The 23,239-nt window shown below is 47.4% G+C and overlaps 1 protein-coding gene and 2 pseudogenes across 5 annotated transcripts in view; all 3 read left to right on the top strand.

Moving 5' to 3' along the window:
• The window catches only part of LOC113903431 (ankyrin repeat domain-containing protein 16-like), a 25,867-nt gene extending 6,000 nt beyond the window's left edge, over positions 1-19,867 (top strand). Inside the window, exons 3-7 of one of the 4 annotated variants that reach the window (XM_027559539.1) lie at positions 417-459; positions 2,426-2,534; positions 3,003-3,164; positions 5,558-5,636; positions 19,695-19,867. In XM_027559539.1, coding sequence (XP_027415340.1) covers positions 417-459; positions 2,426-2,534; positions 3,003-3,164; positions 5,558-5,636; positions 19,695-19,855 — 554 coding nt within the window. In that variant the 3' untranslated portion in view covers positions 19,856-19,867. Of the gene's footprint in view, positions 1-416; positions 460-2,425; positions 2,535-3,002; positions 3,165-5,557; positions 5,637-7,498; positions 8,079-8,401; positions 8,694-19,694 lie in introns of those variants that run through there. The other 3 variants (XM_027559541.1, XM_027559540.1, XM_027559538.1) reach the window with 3 other exon arrangements.
• LOC113903430 lies at positions 19,843-21,587 on the top strand (annotated as a pseudogene). The gene has a single exon (XR_003514109.1). The product of XR_003514109.1 is annotated as a V-type proton ATPase subunit H pseudogene (transcript).
• Positions 21,303-23,239, top strand: LOC113902720 (annotated as a pseudogene).

Raw genomic sequence — 23,239 nt, 5'->3', positions numbered from 1 at the left:
GGGAGTCAAAAATCTTTGTTATGGAGGATAGTTATTTTTAGCAGCAGAATTAAATTCCTGGCTATTTTGTCATGGATTACTCGTACAATGTTTTACATTTCCCAGGCAAAAACTGCCTGGCCCTAGGGATTTGTAGCATGAGGATGAGGATGGAGGTTTAGGGTTAAAGTTTGCCATGAAAGTCTCATAAAGACGGGATGATAAAGTGGAGGCCTTGTACCCGTTAGGTGAAAATAGGACCCTTCCCCACTCCTCCGGCTGAATCTGTCCTTTTCAGGGGCGGTGGCAGCAAGCCTAACCCAGTACTCCTTCCTGGGAGGCACAGCAACAGGGACGGGGCAGAGAGAGGTGCCAAGAGGGAAGAGGCATTCTAATTTTGCACTAAAAAGCTCTCATTCTCAACTCTCTCCTCCCAGCAATGCATGGCTGTTTAGAGGCAGTAGAGGTGCTTCTTCAGAGGTAAGAACAAAACAGCAAATTGAGGACAATATCTGCTAATTCTGACAGAGTTAGTATCGTAAAGAGTTGCTACATAAAGAGCTCAGACAAATTGTTCAGAAAGAATCTAAGGTACCAAGAGAAAAATGAAGAAAGGACATAAGCAGATAAAGAAGGTGAAACAAAAACAGCTGACAAACCTGGGGAGAATTTATCCCTTTATCTGTTCGCCCAACATTCACTCGCTTTCACATCAGTTTTGGACACATTGAGTTACATGTACCTGTGAGACACCGAGGAAGAGCTGTCCACTGGGCAGTTAGACACAGATCTAGGCCCAGAGGATAGGTGTGGCCAAGATACAGGAGTGGGCCTCATTGGCGTAGAAGTGACGATTGAATCCAGAGGATGAAAGAGGTTACCTAGGAGATGGTGAGTGAAGAAGAGGAAGCCGAATGCAGCGCCCTGAGAGCGTCGCTGTGTAGGGCTCACCTGCTGCACGTTGGGACATATGTGTCGTCTGCAGTCATTAATACTCCTTCATTCAACCATCACTTTCTAAGTGTCTCCTATGTGTTAGGCGCTAGGCAATAAGCAGTAAACACAGTCCTTTCCCTGAACGCCTGCAGGCTAGTGTAGAAGCCGAGTATAGACACACCATCACAGAAATGTCCTAAAATTACAAATTGTGATAAAATTGCAAAGGGAAAGCCCTCAGTTCTGTGCAGGAGCACAGGTCATCCCTATAGATCTGTGGGGAAGAAGGCTCTGTGAGGTCTCCTTGAAGCTGCAATGCGAAGGATGCCTTGGATTTGGCAAGGTGAAGAATGGCGCTGGGATGTTCCAGGCAGGGCGTCCAGCAAGTGCAAAGGCAGCAAAGAGCCAGTAGCTAGAGGAGCAGGAGGAGGTGGGACAGGCAGGATTGTTGAAGGTAGGAACGGAAGAAGATGGGACAGGTAGAAGGTGGGGCTGAGAAAAAGGGGAGATGGGTAGGACCACAAAGAAGATAGGAACACAGTAGAAGGTAGGAACGAAAGAAGGTGGGACAGGTAGGAGGTGGGGCCCAGAAGAAGGGGAAACAGGTAGAACCACGAAGAAGGTGAGAACAGAAGAAGATGGGACAGCTAGGAGGTGGGGCTGAGAAAAAAGGGAGATAGGTAGGACCACGAAGATAGGAACACAGGAGAAGGTAGGAATGGAAGAAGGTGGAACAGGTAGGAGGTGGGGCCAAGAAGAACGAGCACAGAAAAGGTGGGAGCAGAGAAGGAGGAATGGAAGAAGGCGGGACTGGTAGGCAGTGGGGCAGAGAAGGAGAGATAAGTAGGACCATGAAGAACGTAGAAACAGAAGAAAAGGTAGGAATGGAAGGAGAACAGATGGGCTGTGCAACCAGGTTGAACGGGGTCTCCTTAAGCACAGAGAGAAGAGACCTAAGGAACCTGGAGAAGTAAGTAGGTTCCACATAGTCCTGACCTACGAGGTCATATTGAGCTTTGTAGACTTTGTCCTTTGTGGTTGGGAAGCAGTTAAAGGTTTTAACCAGGAGTGGCCATAACCTAAATATGTGGTGAAAAGATGACTCTGTTGGTGGTGAGAACAAAATGGCTGGGGCTGAACTAAAGAGAGAAAAACAGGTAGGAGGCTGTTGGCTGTTGCCTCCGTCTTAAGGGGTGAAGACGAAGCTGGAAAGGATACCAGTTTGTTTCACATGCTGGATGGAGAATTGAGAGGTTTTGTGAGTGATACGGGGCGACTATAAAGCTCTGCATGAGAAGCTGGAGAGATGACGATCCCTAAAATGGAATGGGAAGTTGGGGGAGGAGCAGATTTGCTGGGACACCAACGTGCTCCCAGACGCTGAGGCAGGAACACAGGGCAAGCACATCAGGTCCTCACGGGTCCTCTGTAAGGCAGGTGGGCCAGAGTCAGCGCTGTAGGGTTTGAAGCGGTGACTGTTCTCAGCTGTTGCTTTGGGTCTGGGCTCCAGGTGCCAGTACGAACCGGACTGCAGAGACAAGTGTGGCCTCACGCCCTTCATGGACGCCGTTCAGTGTGGCCACACGGACGTGGCCAGGCTGCTCCTCAAAAAACACAAGGTAGAGAAACGGTTTGGTTCTGTCCCTTCAGTTATTCCTACAAGTTTTAGCCCAGGGGATAAACAGGATAAGCATGGTGATTCAGATGGTGGGTTCAGAACTCAGAACTCTGCCACCCTCTTTAAGCATCATATGTAAAACAGACAAGTTTCGCTTTTTCACGGGGTTACTGTAAGGATTAAATAAGTGTACAGAAAGCAGTTAGCAAAATGTCTTCAATAAACAGCAGCTGTTTCATAGTAATAATAACAACAGACTCTCCCTAGTGACTATACTTTTTTAGCTAGTGATTTAGCTTTGAATCTTAAGCACTTCTTTGGTTAGAGCATCCTTTGAGAATCCGACAAAAGCTCTGTATGATCTACCCAGAAAAACACATGTAGACGGCAGAGTTTTGCCAAAACATTAAAAGGTCTATGGACCCGAGTGTCTGTGCTCCTTTTGCTCATGTCTGTCCTCACCTCCTAGGCTTGTGTGTCTGCCGAGGACTCGCTGGGGGCCCAGGCCATCCACCGGGCAGCAGTCACTGGGCAGGATGAAGCCATCCGATTCCTGGTCTCGGAGCTTGGCGTCGACGTTGATGCAAGAGCAGGATCCACCCATCTCACGGCACTTCACTTCGCAGCTAAGGTTTGTTTCTTTCCAGAACGGTGTTCCAGCTCCATAAGGGCTTGCCTAACCCTGTTGATGAGTAACCTGTAGTCCTGGTTCTTCTGCTTCATCTCTTCGGAAGAAAGAAGTTGCTCATAACATACTCTTGAAATGGTCCTGATTCTGAAGCCCTGGGTCCCTTTACATAGAAACCTGCCTCTATTTGTTTCTAGGTAAAAAAAGCCCTTTACTCTGTGTAATGCCTGCGCTAGGTGTTCCCTCCTACCCTTTTTGTTTTCAGGAATAATGTTATTTAAAGCCATAAAAATCCATCGTATGAAATTCCTAGCTCTTTATCCTTTTACTGGATTTCAGAAGATTTCTTTAGCTAAGACAAAGGAATTGCATTTACTGGGCTCTCTGACTGATATATGAAGGGCTTCCCTGGCAACTCAGTGGCAAAGAACCCACCTGCCAACAAAGGAGATGCGAGTTCAATTCCTGGGTTGGGAAGATTCCCTGGGAAAGGAAATGGCTACTGTCGACTAAAAAAGATGTACAACTTGAGAGTTGTGAGTTAAGTTTTATTTGGGCCAAATGAGGACTGCAGCCTGGGAGGCAGCATCTCAGATAGCTCTGAGAGACTGCTCCAGAGTGGCAGTGGGGGAAGGCCAATATATATGTAAGGTTTTGGTGAAGGGGGAGTTCCATACCATAAAATACTCATTTTACAAAAGGTTTTTTTGTTAGTCATGAGGATCTGATGTCACCGTGGAGGGATTTAGTGCTTCTCTAGATTTGAGGAGATGCAAGGATTGAGATCATAAAATCTGTTCCTAAAAATGTCCGTCTATAAAAACCTGTCCCACCAGATTCCCTGGAGCACAGAGCACCTCCTGACAGCTTGAACTCCCTCAGGGGTTGTTGAAGGTCAGCAGCTATAGCTGTTGGGATTCAATCTCCATAGAAGCAGGTGGCAAATGTCTTTGTGTTCACTCATTGTCAGTGCTCTTGCCAAGTGCCAATTTGTAGTTGACACTACCCACTCCAGTATTTTTGCCTGGAGAATCCCCATGGACAGAGGAGCCTGGGGGGCTACAGTCCATGGGGTCGAATAGAGGCGGACACAACGACTAAACAACCACAACTGATGCATGACGTATTAAAGGAGTCCAGAACTTTTTGCTAGGAAAGTAATTGGCTTACACCTTCCTCTTTCACAAGATGTGAGTGTTTTGTGTATAATCTTTAACATTATTGGCTGCCTGCCTTTCCTTGTTTTCTAGCAACAGGAATAGATGTTCTTCTGGGGACCTGCACTCCCCTACCTATGTTCCCCTTTGACAACATGGGTATATAGTTGAGGGTGGGCTGAGTGTGTGGTCTGGGGCCACAGGGGCACAAAATCGAGTGGGAAGATGGAAGCTGCAGCCTCGTTTTCCACCTCGGCAGGTACTGACGGGCTGACTGGCCGGACGTCAGGTGTGTCAGTTGCTTCACAAAGGACGATGCCAGCTGTGATAAGAATCGCGCCCGGGGAGGTTACGTTGTGTTCCTGTCTATTTTCTCCCCTAAGGGGTTAGCAAAGAGCATGTTTGCTTGGAAGATTTAGAGTTGTGTCTTCTAAGAAAATCACAAGATTTTAACTCCTTACACTGGGATGAAACCCAGCCATGCACCATTGTGTGCGTGCTCAATCATGTCAGATTCCTGTGCGACCCCCTGGACTATAGCCCACCAGGATCCTCTGTTCATGGGATTCTCCAGGCAAGAAGCCTGGAGTGGGTTGCTATTTCCTTCCCCAGAAACCTAATGACTGGTCAGTAATTTGGCCTCAAAGTTGATCGTCTCTCTTCTAATAACTAAACATCACCTGCATCTTTAGTGATTTATACTGGATTTTGATAGTAATGTGATGAGCCTTCCTTTAGATATGAAAATTCAGTTTTAGCAGTTAAGTACTTTAGTTAGTACTTTTCAAATTGTGGTGCTGGAGAAAACTCTTGAGAGTCCATTGAACAGCAAGGAGATCCAACCAGTCAATCCTGAAGGAAATCAACCCTGAATATTTGTTGAGAGGACTGATGCTGAAGCTGAAGCTCCAGTACTTTGGCCACCTGATGTGAAGAACTGACTCACTGGAAAACAGCCTGGTACTGGGAAAGATTGAAGGCAGGAGGAGAAGGGGGCGACAGAAGATGAGATGGTTGGATGGCATCACTGACTCAGTGGACATCAATTTGAACAAATTCCAGGAGATGGTGAAGGACAGGGAATCCTGGCATGATGCAGTCCACAGGTCACAAAGAATTGGGCATGACTGAGCAACTGAACAACAACTTTAGAAAAAGCACCTTATATGCAGTAGAGTTTGTGTTTAAGGCTTGCTTTTGTCATCACTGCAGTGGTAACACGTTTATTTCAACACTCAGGAAGGTCACGTGAGCACAGTCCAGACGCTCTTATCCTTGGGTGCTGACATCAACTCCAAGGACGAAAGAAATCGATCAGGTATGATCTCATTTTACATGGACTTTGAAAATTGTTAGTAAGCTGAATATAAACAAAATTAACAGTGATCTTTTATGTTAGAAAAATTAGTCTTAAGATTCTATTCCTCAGCTCAGTTGGTAAAGAATCTGCCTGCAATGCAGAAGACCCAGGTTCAATTCCTGGGTCAGAGATCCTCTGGAGAAGGAAATGGCAACCCACTCCAGTCTTCTTGCGTGGAGAATCCCATGGATAGAGGAGCCTGGCAGGCTACAGTCCATGGGATCACAAAAGTTGGTCACGACTGAGCAATTAAACCACCACCTAACAAAATTAACAATGAACTTTTATGTTTGAAAAATTAGTCTTAATATTATTCCTCTAATAGCTCAGTACCTTTTAATTCAAATAACATATCCATTTGCAAAGCTATAGAACAATTGCTATTACCATGGCAGCAATAATACTTTACTGCCTCTAGTATTACTGTGTTCGTAGGAGCTTAAACCACTTAACATATGTGACATCCAAGCAATTTTTTTTAACTATTTGTTTTGTCTCGGGGTGTAGCCGATTAACAGTGTTGTGATGGTTTCAGTGAACAGCGAAGGGACTCAGCCATACATACACATGTATCCATTCTCCCCCAACCCCCGCTCCCATCCAGGCTGGTGCACAACACTGAGCAGAGTTCCCCGTGTCAGAGCACTTTCTGTGTTAATCCGTGATCACACCAGCCCCCGGGGTGTCACGTGGATTCTTCATAGGCCGTCTCTCTTGGAATGTATTTTAAAACCTTAATCACTGTAATTTTTTAGATTTGAGGCTCAGATATTTTTAGAGCTAACCCCTTAGTCTTGGGTTTTGGAATAAACTTTCTCAGTAGCATTCTGTGCACCAGTGACCATCTTGCCAGGGTTTAGTGGGACCTGTGATGCTTCAAGGCTCACAGGTAACCTGCCCCTCACTCCAGGGCTGCAGATGGAGGCCACTGAGTCCAGGGACACAAGCTTTCTCCTGACGGCAGGGCAGCAGGACCCGGGCTCTTCCGGCCCCCAGGAAGCAGACTCAGTGCCAGTTTCTAACCAGAGTAGGAAGTGTGTCAGCAGTTTTTCTTTCCCTTACATCTTTCTTATTCATAGTGATATTTTTAACTTACACAGTGAATTCACAAAACTTTGAAAATGCCTTCTGTACCATTTAAAATCTCCTGGTTCTTATTAATTTGCTGTGTGCATGTCAGTCATGTCCGACTCTTTGTGACCCCCTAGACTGTAGCCCAAGCCAGGCTCCTCTGGCCATGGGATTCTCCAGGCAAGAATACTGGAGTGGGGTGCCATGTCCTCCTCCAGGGGATCTTCCTGACCCAGGGATCGAACCCAGGTCTCTCGAGGCTCTTGCACTGTCAGGCGGATTCTTTACCACTAAGCCACCTGGGCTTCCCTGGTGGCTCACATGGTAAAAAAGTCTGCCTGCAGTGTGGGAGGACCAGGTTTGATCCCTGGGTTGGGAAGATCCCCCTGGAGAAGGATATGGCACCCCACTCCAGTATTCTTGCCTGGAGAATCCCATGGACAGAAGAGCCTGACTTGGGCTACAGTTTGTGGGGTTGATAAAGAGTCAGACATGACTCATTAACTTCTGTGCTTTAGACAAGTCTCAAATCCTCCCCAATTGGTTCTGTTACTTTTAAAACCACTTCTGACCAAATCAGGTTAAAAGGAAAAATGTTTAGATCCAGAATAGACAAAGTCATAGTCATGAATATGGAACTATGAAATCTGTGCAGCTGAAGGAACCAGAGTTTCCATCAGGGGCACCCGGCTCCCCTGTCTGTACTGCTGTGAGTGATGCCCTGAGCTGGGTCCTCTGTCCCCACCCAGCCCTGCACCTGGCCTGCGCGGGGCAGCACGCAGCCTGTGTCCAGTTCCTCCTGAGCTCCGGGCTCCAGGACTCTCCGGACGTCACGGGCAGCCTGGCTCAGCATCTCACACGGAGCCCCAACGTCCTTCAGTGCTTCAACCACAGCACGATGGCTGAGGGCATTTCCAGAGATAGCCAGTGAATCCATGGGAATGCGTGTGCTGCTGCTTCAGTTGCCAGCAGGTGCAGTGAAATAGGCCAGGAGCCGGTGTTTTCTTCATTCCCCCTCAGGTGGAGGACCACCCCCTGCCCTCGGGATGAGGAGGCTGGCTTCCTGGCTTGATGACAGCCCATTGCACAGTCAGACTCTTTCCAGGGTCTCTGATTCACTTTTTCTACCTTCGAGTGGAGTCGATGATGGGGATGAAGTCTGCGTCTGGAATCCTTAGGGAAGCATGAAAATACAGGAAGGGGACTTCCCTGGTGGTTCAGTGGTTAAGATTGCACTTCCCCTGCAGGGATCAAGGTTCAATCCCTGATCAATCCCCACATGCCTTGAGGTATAGCCAAAAAATAAAATAGTTGTTTTAAAAAAGAAAATGGGAGGAGGGTTCAGGATGGGGAGCACATGTATACCTGTGATGGATTCATTTTGATATTTGGCAAAACTAATACAATTATGTAAAGTTTAAAAATAAAATTAAAAAAAAAAGAAATTTGTCATAGTACTACTAATAAAACAATGTTAATTTTTAAAAAAATAAAAAAAAAAAGAAAATACAGTGTGCCGGCTGTTATGTGTGAGATGCTTTAAAATAAATCACTTGTGGAAAGGCCATGATAACATTTACAATGTAGCAACTTGCCATTCATTGCCTTGAGCCACAAAACATGACTGGCCTGTTTACTTTCTTCTTTCACAGGCTTTTCATTGGTCGTTACAGTGGTTTAGCTTTTGGTTTCAAAGCCAGGAAGGAAATGCAAGGATCTATTTACACAGACGTTTACAAGCAGTTAATGGAAACGCTTCTGTATTCTAAACTCTGCTTCTTAATGTTAAACATTAAAACATTTAATGTGCATTAGAGCATTTAATTAAACATTTAAAGTTTAATTAAAACATTAAACTATAATATTTTAATCCTGAGGTTATTATTTTTTAATAACAATTCTGTATTTGGCTCACTTTGGATAATAAATGCATCTAAAAACACATCAAAGATATTTTCAAGCCTTTTTCATAACCTCATTTGGAGGATGGTGTCTGTTCTTGAAGCCACAGGTCGAGTGCCCTGTCCCATCTGCCCATGGAAAGTGATTTGTGACTCTCCAATAAATGAGACCCTTGACATCATAACTTTAAGAAATTCTGTAGCAACTTAGATTGAAGAGAGGATGAGTCCTCCAGCATTTGGATTCTTTTCTTTTTTTAATGCAAAGAATAATTATCAATCCCAGCCAATCTGTTAAAGAAAAATGTATGTGTCAATCACAAGCAACTCAGTCCCCTAGTTCAGAGTAATCTGGTGGGAATTTAACAGACGTGGCAAGAGTGTCGATTCTTCACTATTCCCAGACAGCGCTGGCGGGTTTTTATCTCTAGCAACCAGATAAATGCTCTGATAGAAACACGATGGGCTTCCCAGGTGGCTCAGTGGTAAAGAACCTGCCTTCCAATGCAGGAGACATGGCTTTGATCCCTGGATGCAGAAGATCCCATGGAGAAGGAAATGGCAACCCACTCCAGCATTCCTGCCTGGGAAATCCACGGACAGAGGAATCTGACGGGATACAGTCCATGGCGTCACACAGAGTCCGATATGACTGAGCGACTAACACAATAACAGCAGAAACACGACTGTGACCTCTGAGTCACACACTCTCCACTTATACCTCCTCGAGCTGCTGGCACCTTTCCTGTTGCCCCGGAGGTGTCTCTGTGTCACTTACTCTGGGTCTGAAGGTGGCCTATGAGGAGGACCCCTACTTGCAGGTGGGACAGGAAGACCCACCAGGTGCTGCCCATCTCCCCTCAGCGCACACGTGATGCAGCTTTTCCTCTGCAGTGACTGCTCGCAGCTGCCTTCCTGTCCGAACTATGGACCTGATGTACACACTCACTGTGATGCTCATCTGTGGGGTTGCACTTGGTTCCCCAGGATGCGGCTCTCCATCTGAGAGGCTCTTGTAGCTGGACCCAGGACGTCAGACGTGCTGCCAAAACCACTGGGGAGCCAGAGAGGACAGTGATGACAATACCATTCACTGGCAAAGATAGTGGTGATACAATTACACCTGTTCTGCAATAGTGACACACTGAGAATGCTGATACAGGGGTGGTGATCATCAGCATTATCCCCTCACTTCCTAACTGGAGGTACTTTTCTCACTTCCTTTGGGTCTTCACTGAATGGGGCCCTTCCCTGGCCACATGATCTAAAAATCCTTTCCTTCCCTCAACGTTCTATCTTCTTCCCTTAGTTTATGCTTTCTCCATAGGACTGACCGCTAAGGAATACACCACACAACTTGAGTTGTTTCTTTTGTCTACTTTCTGTCTCCCCAGCTAGAAGGTAAGCTCCTCGGCCGGGGTTTCTGTGTCTCTTGCTCACGCACTGTATCTACAGGGCTCAGAACAGCCCTGGCACTTGTGATCTTGATACGGTCAGCGAGAGGGGGATGACTCCCGTGGTCTTGAGCACTGACTGCGTCCTGGATGCTGTACTGAGCACCATTCCTAGCCAGCCTCGTCCTTCCCTGGCTCTTCCGAAGTGCAGCCCTTCTGACCATCCTCAGTTTCAAGCATCCTTTCTCATCCTGACCTGCCCTTGGTCCCCGGCTCACCAGCAGTGCTGGTCCCTGCCACCAGCTTCCAGCTGCTGCTCTAGTTCACAGGGACCTAACTGCCAATTCAGGTGATGTCCTTCGGCCCTCCTGTTCCTGATGCTTTCAGTTCAATGAGCGATCACTCCTGCCTTCGGAACCTGGTTTCCTGTCACCTCCAACAACGTGCTTCTGGACTTTGCTCTATTTCCTTTCCTGTCTCCGTCAGGCCCTGACCTGTACGAGCTTCTGTCCCTGCTCCGATCTGCACAGCCACGTCTCACCCACTCTCATCCCGCTGCCCCTGAACAATGAGTCCCTCCAGCCCAGACCCCCTGCTGCTGGCTGTACGTTTTTGCATGGACGTCATAAGTTGGCCCCACATCCAGCTCACTTAAAACCTAGCCTACCCCTAAAATCAGAAATTTTGAAAACCTTTCAATCAACCATACCCCAGTATAACATAAAAAGTAAGCAAAAAAAGACCTGTGCTCCCCCAAGCTCCCTACATTCATTCCAGAGCCGGCACACCACCCCTCCCCTGGCCTCCCTGGGACCTTCCTTGGACAGAGGGCCCAGAGATCCGGTTGGCTCCACCCCACAGTGACTCCCTGGTCCCGGCTGCAGCTTTGCATTCTGACTGATGCTGCCGCAGTCCCTCAGTCCCACCCATGGAGCTCTGCCATGACCCAGCGCACTGACCGCGGATGCTGTCTCCCTGTGTCCCCTTCCAGAGAGTGGCCACCACCTGCCCCGGGGTTTTCAGCGCCCCGCCCATGACCAGCACCCAGAGGCTGCAGGCAGTCCTTCTGAGGGCACGGCTGACCCACGTGAAATTTCAGGGCGGAGGCTGGGGAGAAATACAATTTTGTCATTTGAAAATAGCTGGGACTCCACACATTTTACATATATACGTGTAAATATATATATATATATATATATGTATGTATATGTATGTATATATACAAGATAGTATTTACAAAAAAAAAAATTTTAAGGGATTGCAACGGAAAAGAAAGTGCAAAACTCAACACCCAGAAAATGTGAGCACTGTGCCCGTGGCAGTTTATCCAGCTTGCCCTTCCTAGAGCTACCAGCAGGTGGCGGGCCAGGGCAATATTGCCTTTATTCTCCCAGGATTTTTTAAGGCTCACTAGTTAAGAGACTTGGAGAAGGCAATGGCACCCCACTCCAGTACTCCTGCCTGGAAAATCCCATGGATGGAGCAGCCTGGTGGGCTGCAGTCCATGGGGTTGCTAAGAGTTGGGCACGACTGAGCGACTTCACTTTGACTTTTTACTTTCATGCATTGGAGAAGGAAATGGCAACCCACTCCAGTGTTCTTGCCTGGAGAATCCCAGGGACGGGACAGCCTGGTGGGCTGCCATCTATGGGGTCGCACAGAGTCGGACACGACTTAGCAGCAGTAGCAGCAGTTAAGAGACTAACTAAAAGCCTGCGTGAACAGATACAGCCTGAATGCAGTGGAGTATGTCTGTTTGGATTAGTCTCTGATAACTTCAGGCAGCTCTCAGAATTCTAGAGCATTCTCCTGTCCCAGCTTGTAGCATGCATGGGCTTTATTTTTCCCCATTTCGTTGAAAAATCCATCATCAACCAAAATTCAGATGAACATGAAACACATAAAACAAAGTCCAGCTTGCTGGTTACCTTGTCCCTGAATCCACAGCTCTGGGTGTCTCACATGCTCCCTGTCCTCCCAGCTGATAAGAGTTTAGCTAGCTCAGTTTAATCATTTAACATTAGACAGAAACAAAAATCACTCAGTGAGAAAAATCTGCAAGCTGACATAACAGACTTGTGGACACAGCAGGTGAAGAAGAGGGTAGGGCAAATGGAAAGAGTAGCATTAAGACATATACATTAGCATGTGTAAAATAGATAGCCAGTAAGAATTTGCCATATAGCACTGCTGCTACTGCTGCTAAGTCGCTTCAGTCATGTCCGACTCTGTGCGACACCAGAGATGACAGCCCACCAGGCTCCCCCATCCCTGGGATTCTCCAGGCAAGAACACTGGAGTGGGTTGCCATTTCCTTCTCCAATGCATGAAAGTGAAAAATGAAAGTGAAGTCGCTCAGTCGTGTCCGACCCTTAGCCACCCCATGGACTGCAGCCTACCAGGCTCCCCCGTCCATGGGATTTTCCAGGCAAGAGTACTGGAGTGGGGTGCCATTGCCTTCTCCAGCCGTATAGCACAGGGAGCTCAAATCCAGTACTCTGATAACCTAGGGGGTGGGATAGGGAGGGAGGTAGGAGGGAGGTTCAGGAGAGAGGGGACATATGTATTCCTACAGCTGATTCATGTTAATGTGTGGCAGAAACCAACACAGCACTGTAAAGCAATTATCCTCCAATTAAAATATAAATTAAAAAAAGAAGTCTGCAGGTCAATAAAAACATGTCCTCCAAAAGCAAAGAAGAAACCGTTTGCTCCGTGAGTGTGGATCCCATATACTCTCAAAACCCTCCCCCTTCCTGACCTTATACACGTGCCCGTGGGGAAGGCAGATCAATAAAATGTTCACACACGTCACTGTTCCTTCTCAGAGCTTCCATCCATTCTATTTACACCTCCCTTGTTGCCTCCATTAGTTAGGATATCAATTCTGCTCCCATAGTTAAGACCCAAAATAACAGTGGCATACACACAAATGTATTTCTGCCCCAAGTAAGCAGCCTGGGTAAAGCCAACCCAGGGTGAGTTAGGACAGCTGGGGACAGGCAGACCCCCGGTGTCAGTGTTCTGGGCCCTAAGCCTGTTCCTCAGCCTGGGAAGGGAGTCATGTCCCCTTTGAGGAAGGTAGGTGTATCAATCCCATTCAAGTCCCAGGGGCCGCAGTTTAGCCAGAATCTAACGGACGCTGTGGGTCAGGGATCGTCTGGTATCGATGCTGCCGGTTTGCGGCTCAGGTTTTGGCAGGGGCCTCCCCCGAGGCCTCTCCCTATGGGCTGGTGTGTCTTCATGGGATGGGGGCTGGGGTCCCAGAGGTGAGCGTCCAGAGAAGGGAGAGTCCACACTGCCTTTCCCCACCTGCCATCAGTCAGGGTCGGCTGGGGAAGTCTTGCCCAGCTTCAGGGGTAAGGCAGATAGCCTCTACCTCGGGGGAAGGGGTTTGGGGAGGGTGGACAAGTTCCAGACCAGGTGGGATAGCAAGTGGGCCTGGAACTACTGTGGGAGCCCCTGTCCACACTGCCTCCCCCACGTCTGTCTGGCCTGAATTCCCATAATGGCCTCTGAGTGCTCCTGCTTCCTCCACTTTTATGCTTCCCTTCACATAACTCGCGAGCAGCCCCCAAAGCTAATAACACATCTGATGGTTTCCCCCACTTGCAGACTCATCATCTCCACTTAGGGTGGAGCATGCACGGTCCCACACTGCCTGCGGGCCCCTGCCTCCCACCCACCACATAGAAAACCTCTCTCTGGGTCCCACTTCCCTGCCTTCAGTTCCCCAAACTGACCAGACTTTCTTACACTTCAGTGTCTTCTGGAAATTTCTCTTGACTTGTCCTGTGGGTTCCTCCTGTTCATCCCAGCCCCCGACAGCCTCAGAGCAGCCCTCTGCCACATTCTGTTCCATCCCTTCACACAACTGCTCGTAACTGGCCTGAGAACACCCAGCTTTTCTGCAAAATGAAAACCCACAAGATCAGGGTCCATGCCTGCTTTGCACTTGGCATAGGTGCATGCATGCGTGCTAAGTCGCTTCAGTCGTGTCCGACTCTTTGCAACCCCATGGACTGTAGCGTGCCAGGCTCCTCTGTCCATGGGATTCTCCAGGCAAGAATGCTGGAGTAGGTTGCCATTTCCTCCTCCAGGTGGCACAGGTGGGCCCCACGTAAGTCTTTGTGGAATGAGTGAAGGGTCAGGGAGGGGCGGCGAACAGGGGACCAGCCTGTGCCCTCAGGAAGCTGACATCTGTAACAGGAGCAGGGCTTGTTCTGTGATTACATCAGGGCTCTGTGTGGTGGGGCCGTGCGAGGAGACGGCTTCTCGGAAGACATGGCATCGGGGCTGGGCCTGGAAGGGCGGAAATCATGTTGATTTTTGGAGACAGTGGGCAAGGGTTTCCTGAGCAGAGTCAACAGCAAGGATGTGATACAATGAGGTCAGAGTTGTCAGAGAAGATGCAGTTACATTTGAATTTCAGATAAACCACGAATGCTTTTTTTATTATAAGTACATCCCAAATATTTCACAGGATGTAATTCTGCTGAAAAGCATTTGTGGCTTATCTGAAGTTTAGATTTAACTGGGTGTCCCAGATTTTGCCAGGTCTGGCAACCCTAAATGAGACCCCAGTTCACAGAGAATACTTGCCTCTCCCGGTGGGTTTCTGCTGAACAGTGGTGCCTTTGTTTCCCATCTCACAAGCCAGGGCCAGAGACCCATCACATGAAGAGTCACATGGCTCCTCTGGGCATTGCTGCCCTGGCGATGCTGTCTTCAGGTGCCCCCAAGCTCACTGCTGCTGCGTCAGGGCAAGTGCGTAAGATAAAAGGAAGGAAGCGGACTTTGGCAGCAGAGAACTCTGTTTAAAACACAACCCTGCAACTCCCCATCCAGGAGAATTCAGACCAAGTGACTCAATGTTCTCATCTGTAGAAAGGCCACAACGCCCACCAGAAGGCACATTGAAGGCACTTAGGGAAGGGCTGGCTCTCTGACATCCTTATTTGCTTTGTAACCTGTCATTAAAAGCATCGCCACTGCTTGTCATGTAGTATCGGTTTCCCCAATTGCAACAGAGAACAGTGTTATCAAAATTTCTTAGATTTTTAAGTCTAAGAGTCCATCCAGTCCAATCAAGGCTGAGCAAAGTACAATAACTTGTCTGCTCTTCAGCCAAGCATCTGAAAACCCACCTGGCCCCCTGCCCTCTGAAGTCTTGAGCTTGACGCTCCCTGCATGTCCAGTCAGCCAGATGCGAGCTCTTGAAGGCATCAGAGTGCATCGCTGCTTCTTTCCAATAATCGAGAGGTTTTCTCTCTTTTAAATATCAGTGACAAGGACTTCCCTGCTGGTCCAGTGGCTGAGACACCGCATCCCAAGGCAAGGGGCCCAGGTTCGACCCCTGGTCAGGGAACTAGATCCTGTATGCCGCAACTAAGACCTGGTGTAGCCAAGAGAAATAAATAAAAAGTTTTAATAAATAAATATCAGTGAGAATGTGCCAAGGCAGGAACTTCAGTTTCCCCTCTAGCTTCCTGAATATAATCCAGGGAAAGAAAAGCCTGAGAAATTATCTGACCTCTTCTCACTGGCCTCAGCAAGGAGCTTGACTTCCTGGTGCGGTGAATTTCCTACACACACACACACACACACACACACACACACAGGTCTTACTCTTTTTTTTTTTCCAGCGCATAGAACATAATAAGCAAACACTTTTACTATCCAGGCGTCAATCTGGACCGAAAGTGGGTTGCTAACAACAAGACAGTTAAGCAGCCTGACCGCACTTCCCCTGCTTTGCCTTTTGGTTTTTACCTCAGTGTCATTTCTCCAAATCAAAGGAGCTCACAGGAGGGGAAGCTGCAGAGCCTGAGGGCGTGTACCTGGCACTCTTCCACCACTCGCATCACTGGGGTTAATTGATCTTCGCCATATTTTTTCCAAAAGTCAAGGTATCGTGGGGGCAGGGGCAGAGAAGCAGCGGCTTGTGACGGCACTTCTCAGACGTCCCAGCTTTGCAACCCACTGCAACAGCCTGGGCTGGTTCACCCACTCGCTAGAGTCCGAAGATGGGACAGGGGTCCCCACAGCTCAGGGATAAACAATAATCTTCCCTCTTCTTTAATCCAAAGATGGGGTGGTGCTCTCTGTAGGCAAGCTGCAGTCGCTCAGTTCTGTCTGACTCTTTGTGACCCTATGGACTGCAGCACGCCAGGCTTCCCTGTCCTTCACCATCTCCTGGATCTGTGGGCAAGTAACAACCTTTAAAAGGATTAGCCCATGAGGAAGTGTGAGGGGCAGGGACAGGGAGGGACAGAAAAAGAAAAAAAAATTACAAGTGGTTTTCAAATCAGTAACAAGACTCAGTTCTCTAGGTATTTTCACCAGAGCAAATCTCAAGACCGATGGTCCCCCTGGCCGACTGGAGAGTAAATAGGCCCAAGGCTACGTTGTAAGTGAAATACTCAGTTCTACAGGAAGACTCGAAAAATACCTCTGAGTGAAGTAAGAGGTTATGCTGAGGCTGTGATTTAGAGTGTGTTTAGTGCCAAGATTTGAGAGGGTGCTCCCCTAGAAAGAAGACATCACTGCCTCCAGGAGGGAAGAGGAGGTTCCTGGAGGCAGGGGCTCCTTTGGGTTGACCCACGTGTGAGATGAGAAACAAACCCCCAGGCTCAGAATTGCAGGATTCCTGGACCAGCAAAGACTCCCAGTGAAGAGGAAAATTGCGTATATATGGAATCTATAAAGATGGTACAGATGAACTTATTTGCAGGGCGGGAATGGAGATGCAGACACAGAGAACAGACTCATGGATCTGGGCGGAGGAGAGGGGAAAGAGAGAGGGGGACAAATGGCAAGAGTAGCATGGAAACATACGCACTACCACATGTGAAACAGCCAGTGGGAATTTGCTGGATGACTCAGGGAACTCCAACCAGAGCTCTGTGACAACCTAGAGGGATGGGACGGGGTGGGAAGTGGGAGGGAGGGGACATACGTGTACCTGTGGCTGATTCTTGTTGCTGTATGGCAGAAAACAACACAATATTGTTCGATAATAAAGCTATTATCCTTCAATTAAAAACAATGTTTTAGAAAAAGAGAGAGGGAGAGAGAGCTCACAGATAAATGTTGATAAGACCAGTGATGAGGTCCAGTTTCTCTACTTTATCCCCTCTGAGGTGGTCTCCATCCTTCCTGAGTCCATGCTAGACAAGCACAGCCAGCTTCCGCCCAGATAAACAGGAAGGAGAAAGGAGAGAGAGAGAGAAGACAGCTATGGGAGGAAATTAGTACTTACACAGATGAAAATATATGGTGATTCCACATTTTCACTACAGGAGGAAGAACAGCTACTCTTCCCACCCGACAGCCCAGTGACTTGTGAAAAGCTAAATACAGTGCTGGTTCAGAATTGAGTCTGTGCTGACCTCAGCGTGAGGCCCAGAGCCAAGAATTAGACTATTTTTTAATGCAGTTACCAAAAAACAAAAAAGGTGTAGCTAAAATGGGTGATTTATTCAACAAGGACCTGCTATGTATCACAGGGAACTCTACTCAATATTCTGTAGTAATAACCTATTTGGGAAAAGAATCTAAAAAGAGTGGATGTATATGTGTAACTGAATCCCTTACTGTAAACCCTAAAACTAGCGCAATGTTGTAAATCAGCTATGCTCTAATAGAAAATAAAAACTATATTTCAAAAAGACACTAAAAATAAAATAAAATGGGTGATTTGCATTTTTTATTCCTAACTACAAAATTAAGATATGATCAAGTGCAGGGAAACATAGAAGAAAAGGCTTAAGATTTTAAATGTTTATGAAAATAAAGTGTATGCACGGAAATAATGCAAACAATACAGAACTACAAACACGGAAAATGAAAGTTCCCTGATAGCCTTCCTGGAACCAACCAGAGCAAATGGTTTAGTGGACAGTTTTCCAGATTTTTCTCTGTATATGTGTAACCAAATATATATATATATTTATGTGGTTTAGTCGCTAAGTCATCTCCAACTCTTGTGACACCATGGCCTGTAGCCCATGAGGTTCCTCTGCCCATGAGATTTCTTTCCCAGGACAAGAATACTGGAGTGGGTTGCCATTTCCTTCTCCAGGGGATCTTCCAGACTCAGGGATTGAACCCAGGTCTCCTGCATTACAGGCAGATTCTTTACCAACTGAGCCACCAGGGAGGGTATACATTTGTGCGGTATGGGGAGTTTTACAAAAATCTGATCATGATTTAATACTTTCTTTTGGGAGTTCACTTTCTTTTTTCTCATAACTATATCTTGGACATCCTTCCATGCTACTTCTTTATAGACAAACTGTATACTACATAACTGCTACACAAGGCTTCACTGAGTAGGTATGATTGCAGGTGAATACTTTCACCTTAAATTTATCTAATAGCATTTTAGTCACACCAAAAGGCAATTTCAGGGGCTTCAATGTCATCGTACTCTCATTGCACAAATACAGTGTTTGCCCTTTATTCCTGCCTGCCTGCCTTTGTCCATCTGCACACACTTCTCATCACTTGTTCATTTAACCCAGAACTTCCCATGGAATCCCTGCTACCGAGGGCTGCTGGGGGTTGCCAGGCCCTATGAAATGGGCATGACTAAACAGCAGATGTGTCAAGACAACCTGTCATTGCAAAACCCTCTGGTCGCTTTGTCATTTACAGTTAAATGTAAGTAGGCCTTTTGTACACATTTTAAATACCTTCCTGAAAAAGCAAAAGGCTTTCATTTCTGTCAGATACTTTTATAAAGGGCAGAATTCCCTTTCCCTGTCCTGGGTCTGTTTTGTCACAGCATCTGGGAATCCCAGGGGCAGGGTGTGGAGGGCTCTGCTGGGTGTGGTGTCCGTTGGTTTGTGACAGCATTTAGCCAACTGGTAACTTTACTTCAGGGCTTCTTGGTGGCTCACTGGTAAAGATTTTGCCTGCAAATGCAGGAGACATAAATTCAGTCCCTGGATTGGGAAGATCCCCTGGAGAAGGGCATGACAACCCACTCCAGTATTCTTGCCTGGAGAATGGACTCCATGGACAGAGGAGCCTGGTGGGGTACAGTCCATGGGGCTGCAAAGCGTTGGACACGATTGAGAAACTAAACATTACCTCACTGTGCTCTCAATTCCTCTGGGGCCCGACAGGAAGTGGACTGTTTTTTCCTGCAGGTCATCCGGGATACTGCTACCCTACAAGACTTGTCAGGTGTAGATGCTACAAACACATCACTATTTAAAAATACAGATGGGGTGAAGAATTGGAAGACTGGGATCAACACACATATGCTACTGATACTATGTATAAAATAGATAACTGCTGAGAACCTACTGAACAGCACAGGAAACTCTGCTCAGTGCTCTGTGGTGACCTAGATGGGAAAGAAATCCCCAAAGAAGGTGATATATGTACACATAGCTGATTCACTTTGCTGTGCAGTAGAAACGAACACAGTATTATAAAGCACCTATGTTGTTGTTTGCTCACTAAGTTGTGCCTGACTCTCTGTGACCCCATGGGCTGCCAGGCTGCCAGCCTGGCAGAGGAGCTGCCAGGCTCCTCTGTCCATGGGATTTCCCAGAACAAGAATACTGGAGTGGTTTGCCATTCCGTTCTCCAGGGAATCTGCCCTACCCAGAGATCAAACCTGTGTCTCCTCCCTCCAGCCTACTCCGCCCTCAACGTCTCCTCTGTGCGGGACCCGCCGCCGCCGCAGCCGCCCAGGCCTCCGGACCGGGAGGACCCCCGACTCGGCTGTGACTCGGCGCCCGGACCGCCGCGTCCTCCTGCCTCTTTTGGATCGGTAGAAGAACAGTCAAGATCATAAGTTTAGATGACCAAGATGGATATTCGGGGCGCTGTGGATGCTGCTGTTCCCAACAACATCATTGCCGCCAAGGCTGCGGAAGTCCGTGCGAACAAAGTGAACTGGCAGTCCTACCTGCAGGGGCAGATGATTTCTTCTGAAGACTGCGAGTTCATTCAAAGATTTGAGATGAAAAGAAGTCCTGAGGAGAAGCAGGAGATGCTTCAGACTGAAGGCAGTCAGTGTGCTAAGACATTTATAAATCGGATGACTCCTATTTCCAAAGAGCAGACCAGTTCAGTACATACTCACCCTGGTGGATGATACACTGCAGGAAAATCACCAGCGTGTTAGCATTTTCTTTGACTATGCTAAACGTAGCAAGAACACTGCCTGGTCCTACTTCCTGCCGATGCTGAATCGCCAGGATCTCTTTACTGTTCATATGGCAGCAAGAATTATTGCCAAGTTACCAGCTTGGGGAAAAGAACTGATGAAAGGCAGCGACTTGAATTACTATTTCAATTGGATAAAGACTCAACTAAGTTCACAGAAACTGTGTGGTAGCGGTATCGCTGCTGAAACAGAAACAGTCTCTTCAAGCGATAGTTCCCAGTATGTGCAGTGCGTGGCCGGGTGTCTGCAGCTGATGCTCCGAGTCAATGAGTACCGCTTCGCCTGGGTGGAGGCAGACGGGGTGAACTGCATCATGGGCGTTCTGAGTAACAAGTGTGGCTTTCAGCTCCAGTATCAGATGATCTTTTCCGTGTGGCTCCTGGCTTTCAGCCCACAGATGTGTGAACACCTGAGGCGCTACAACATCATCCCTGTCCTGTCCGACATCCTGCAGGAGTCGGTCAAAGAGAAGATGACGAGGATCATCCTCGCAGCATTCCGTAACTTCTTAGAAAAGTCAGTTGAACGAGAAACTCGCCAAGAGTATGCCCTGGCGATGATTCAGTGCAAAGTCCTGAAACAGCTGGAGAACTTGGAGCAGCAGAAGTACGACGAAGACATCAGTGAGGATATAAAGTTCCTCTTGGAGAAACTCGGTGAAAGTGTCCAGGATCTCAGCTCATTTGATGAATACAGTTCAGAACTAAAGTCTGGGAGGTTGGAGTGTAGTCCTGTGCACAAATCTGAGAAATTTTGGAGAGAGAATGCTGCGAGGTTAAATGAAAAGAATGATAAGCTCTTGAAAATTTTGACCGAACTTCTGGAGGTGTCTGACGATCCCCAAGTCTTAGCTGTTGCCGCCCATGACGCTGGGGAGTATGTGCGCCATTACCCACGAGGCAAGCGGGTCATGGAACAGCTGGGTGGGAAGCAGCGGGTGATGAACCACGAGGACCAGCAGGTGCGCTACAACGCCCTCCTGGCTGTACAGAAGCTCATGGTGCACAACTGGGAATATCTTGGTAAACAACTCCAGTCTGAACAGCCGCAGACTGCAGCTGCCCGGAGCTGAATGGGCTCTCAGGGCTTCCCTTGGATCTCCAGCCGCCCCCTCACCTGGGATAGAAGACCTGGAGTGGGTCTCAGTAACTGCGGTCAAGCTCAAACCATTCCTCATTTATGTGTCATTTTCTTCCGTTGTGTAGCTTTTCCCAATGCTGATTTCCCATTAATTTGTCTTAAAGTAGGTGCTTTCTGTATCTAAGGAAAATATTACTGTTACATATACTGCTCGTAATTTCTTTATTTATTGTTCTCTGTAATGAATATAGGGTTATTAAAACATTCTCACTCCAAATACATTTTTTCTTTCCTTGTTCCTGACTTGAACTGTAACAAAAGTACCTTTTGTCCCAACTGAATTGGGAGAATTGTATTTGAAGAGTAGTGAATGGTAAATAAATGTTTTGAATTCAAAAACAAACAAACAAACAAACAAAAAAACCTGTGTCTCCTGCATTGGCAGGCAGATTCTTGCCTGCTGAGGCATCAGGGAAGCCCCCAAAGCAACTATACCCCAGTAAAAATTAATTTAAAAATAAGTAAATAAAAATAAAGATAGAATCAGGACCTTGGAGTATTATGAGAGCAGAGATGTGAAACTCCTAGCAGGTAATAAGTTTCATTCTTTTGTGGGAAAGTATGTGTCCTATGTTAAGGAATTAAATAGTTTATATACTTAGAAAATTCAAGAACAGATTGATAAAAGAAATATTCATCTGCTGGGGTATGGGGAAGTCATTCTGGCTTATCCCTGAATTAACTCAAATTTTATGCTAACTAAAATAGCCTGCGTATGGCCTATCAAACATACATTGTACATCTGCTTTAGTTATTAAAGAAAAGAATGCACTGATCAGAAGTAAAGACAACCCATGATAAAAATAAAGATTAAATGCCCATCTTCCTGGGACTAATGCTGGCCCTTCTTTGATGCTAAGACTCCCTTCTCCGGTGCCACGGCTATCCCGACTCGCTGAGTACCTGCTGGTCTGTTCTTTTTTTTTTCTGAAACCTCCTCCCCATAGAAAATACACACCCAAATACCTCCCATCTCTCTGCAAACACACTGTTGCTACTGCAAAAATCTCATTTTTACTCTGTTGAGACATTATGTCATTTAGGAGGGTCATTTCTCATTATATGACATTACATGTCACTTAATGATGTTATATGTCATTTCTTCAATAACTGGTTTATAGTAGCGGGCAGTTTATTAACATTAAATTTAGACCCAGCAGATCTGAGCGAGGGGGTGTGGAGGCAGCAAGGCAGGAGGGAATGAAGAGCCCTCTGGTCAAGCTCCCTGTGTCCAGACACAGGTTGCTGGCCAAAGGAGGCCCTACTGGTCCTTCTTAGAACCCTTCACCGAGCCTTCATCATCCTTTGTGACTCCCGGGCCATGGTCCTCCACTTCGTCTCCATCTGTGACGGTAATGGCTCCTGGCTGATGACCTCTTCAGACTGTGGTACTTCTGCACTGGCTCCAACCAGACTGGGCTGCATTTCCTCTGAGACTCAAGTCAGGCCCATGTGCCCAGGCTGGCCACAGGCATGCTGGTGGCCTGCAGCGTGGCCACCTTGGCAGTGGTGGTCATCATCACTATGAGGAGCCTGGAGCTCCTCATAGTGTCCCAGGTGTGCAGGGACCCCCCCACCAAACTCACAGCACAAGTGGGCCGTGGGCTCCGCCCTCTTGCTCGTCTCATTTGCCCTCTTCTTCGTGGGGCTCCTGAGTTTCCTGACCTTCTCAGGAGCGGGGTCATACTCATGGGCCTCACCCTGATGTTCTGGAGTGACTCCATGGCCTCCTTCCTCCTCTTCCTGAACCCTTGCATGTCGATAGTATCACCCACATCAACAGCATCATGCATCCCTGGGGACTGCCTGCAAAACTTTAGGGTCCCCTCCAAGGACATCAAGTTCTACCAGAAAGTGTGGTCAAAATGA

The sequence above is a fragment of the Bos indicus x Bos taurus genome, chromosome 13 (genome assembly GCF_003369695.1).
Source record: "Bos indicus x Bos taurus breed Angus x Brahman F1 hybrid chromosome 13, Bos_hybrid_MaternalHap_v2.0, whole genome shotgun sequence".
Taxonomy (NCBI): Eukaryota; Metazoa; Chordata; class Mammalia; order Artiodactyla; family Bovidae; genus Bos; species Bos indicus x Bos taurus.
This window is presented reverse-complemented; position numbering and strand designations above follow the sequence as displayed.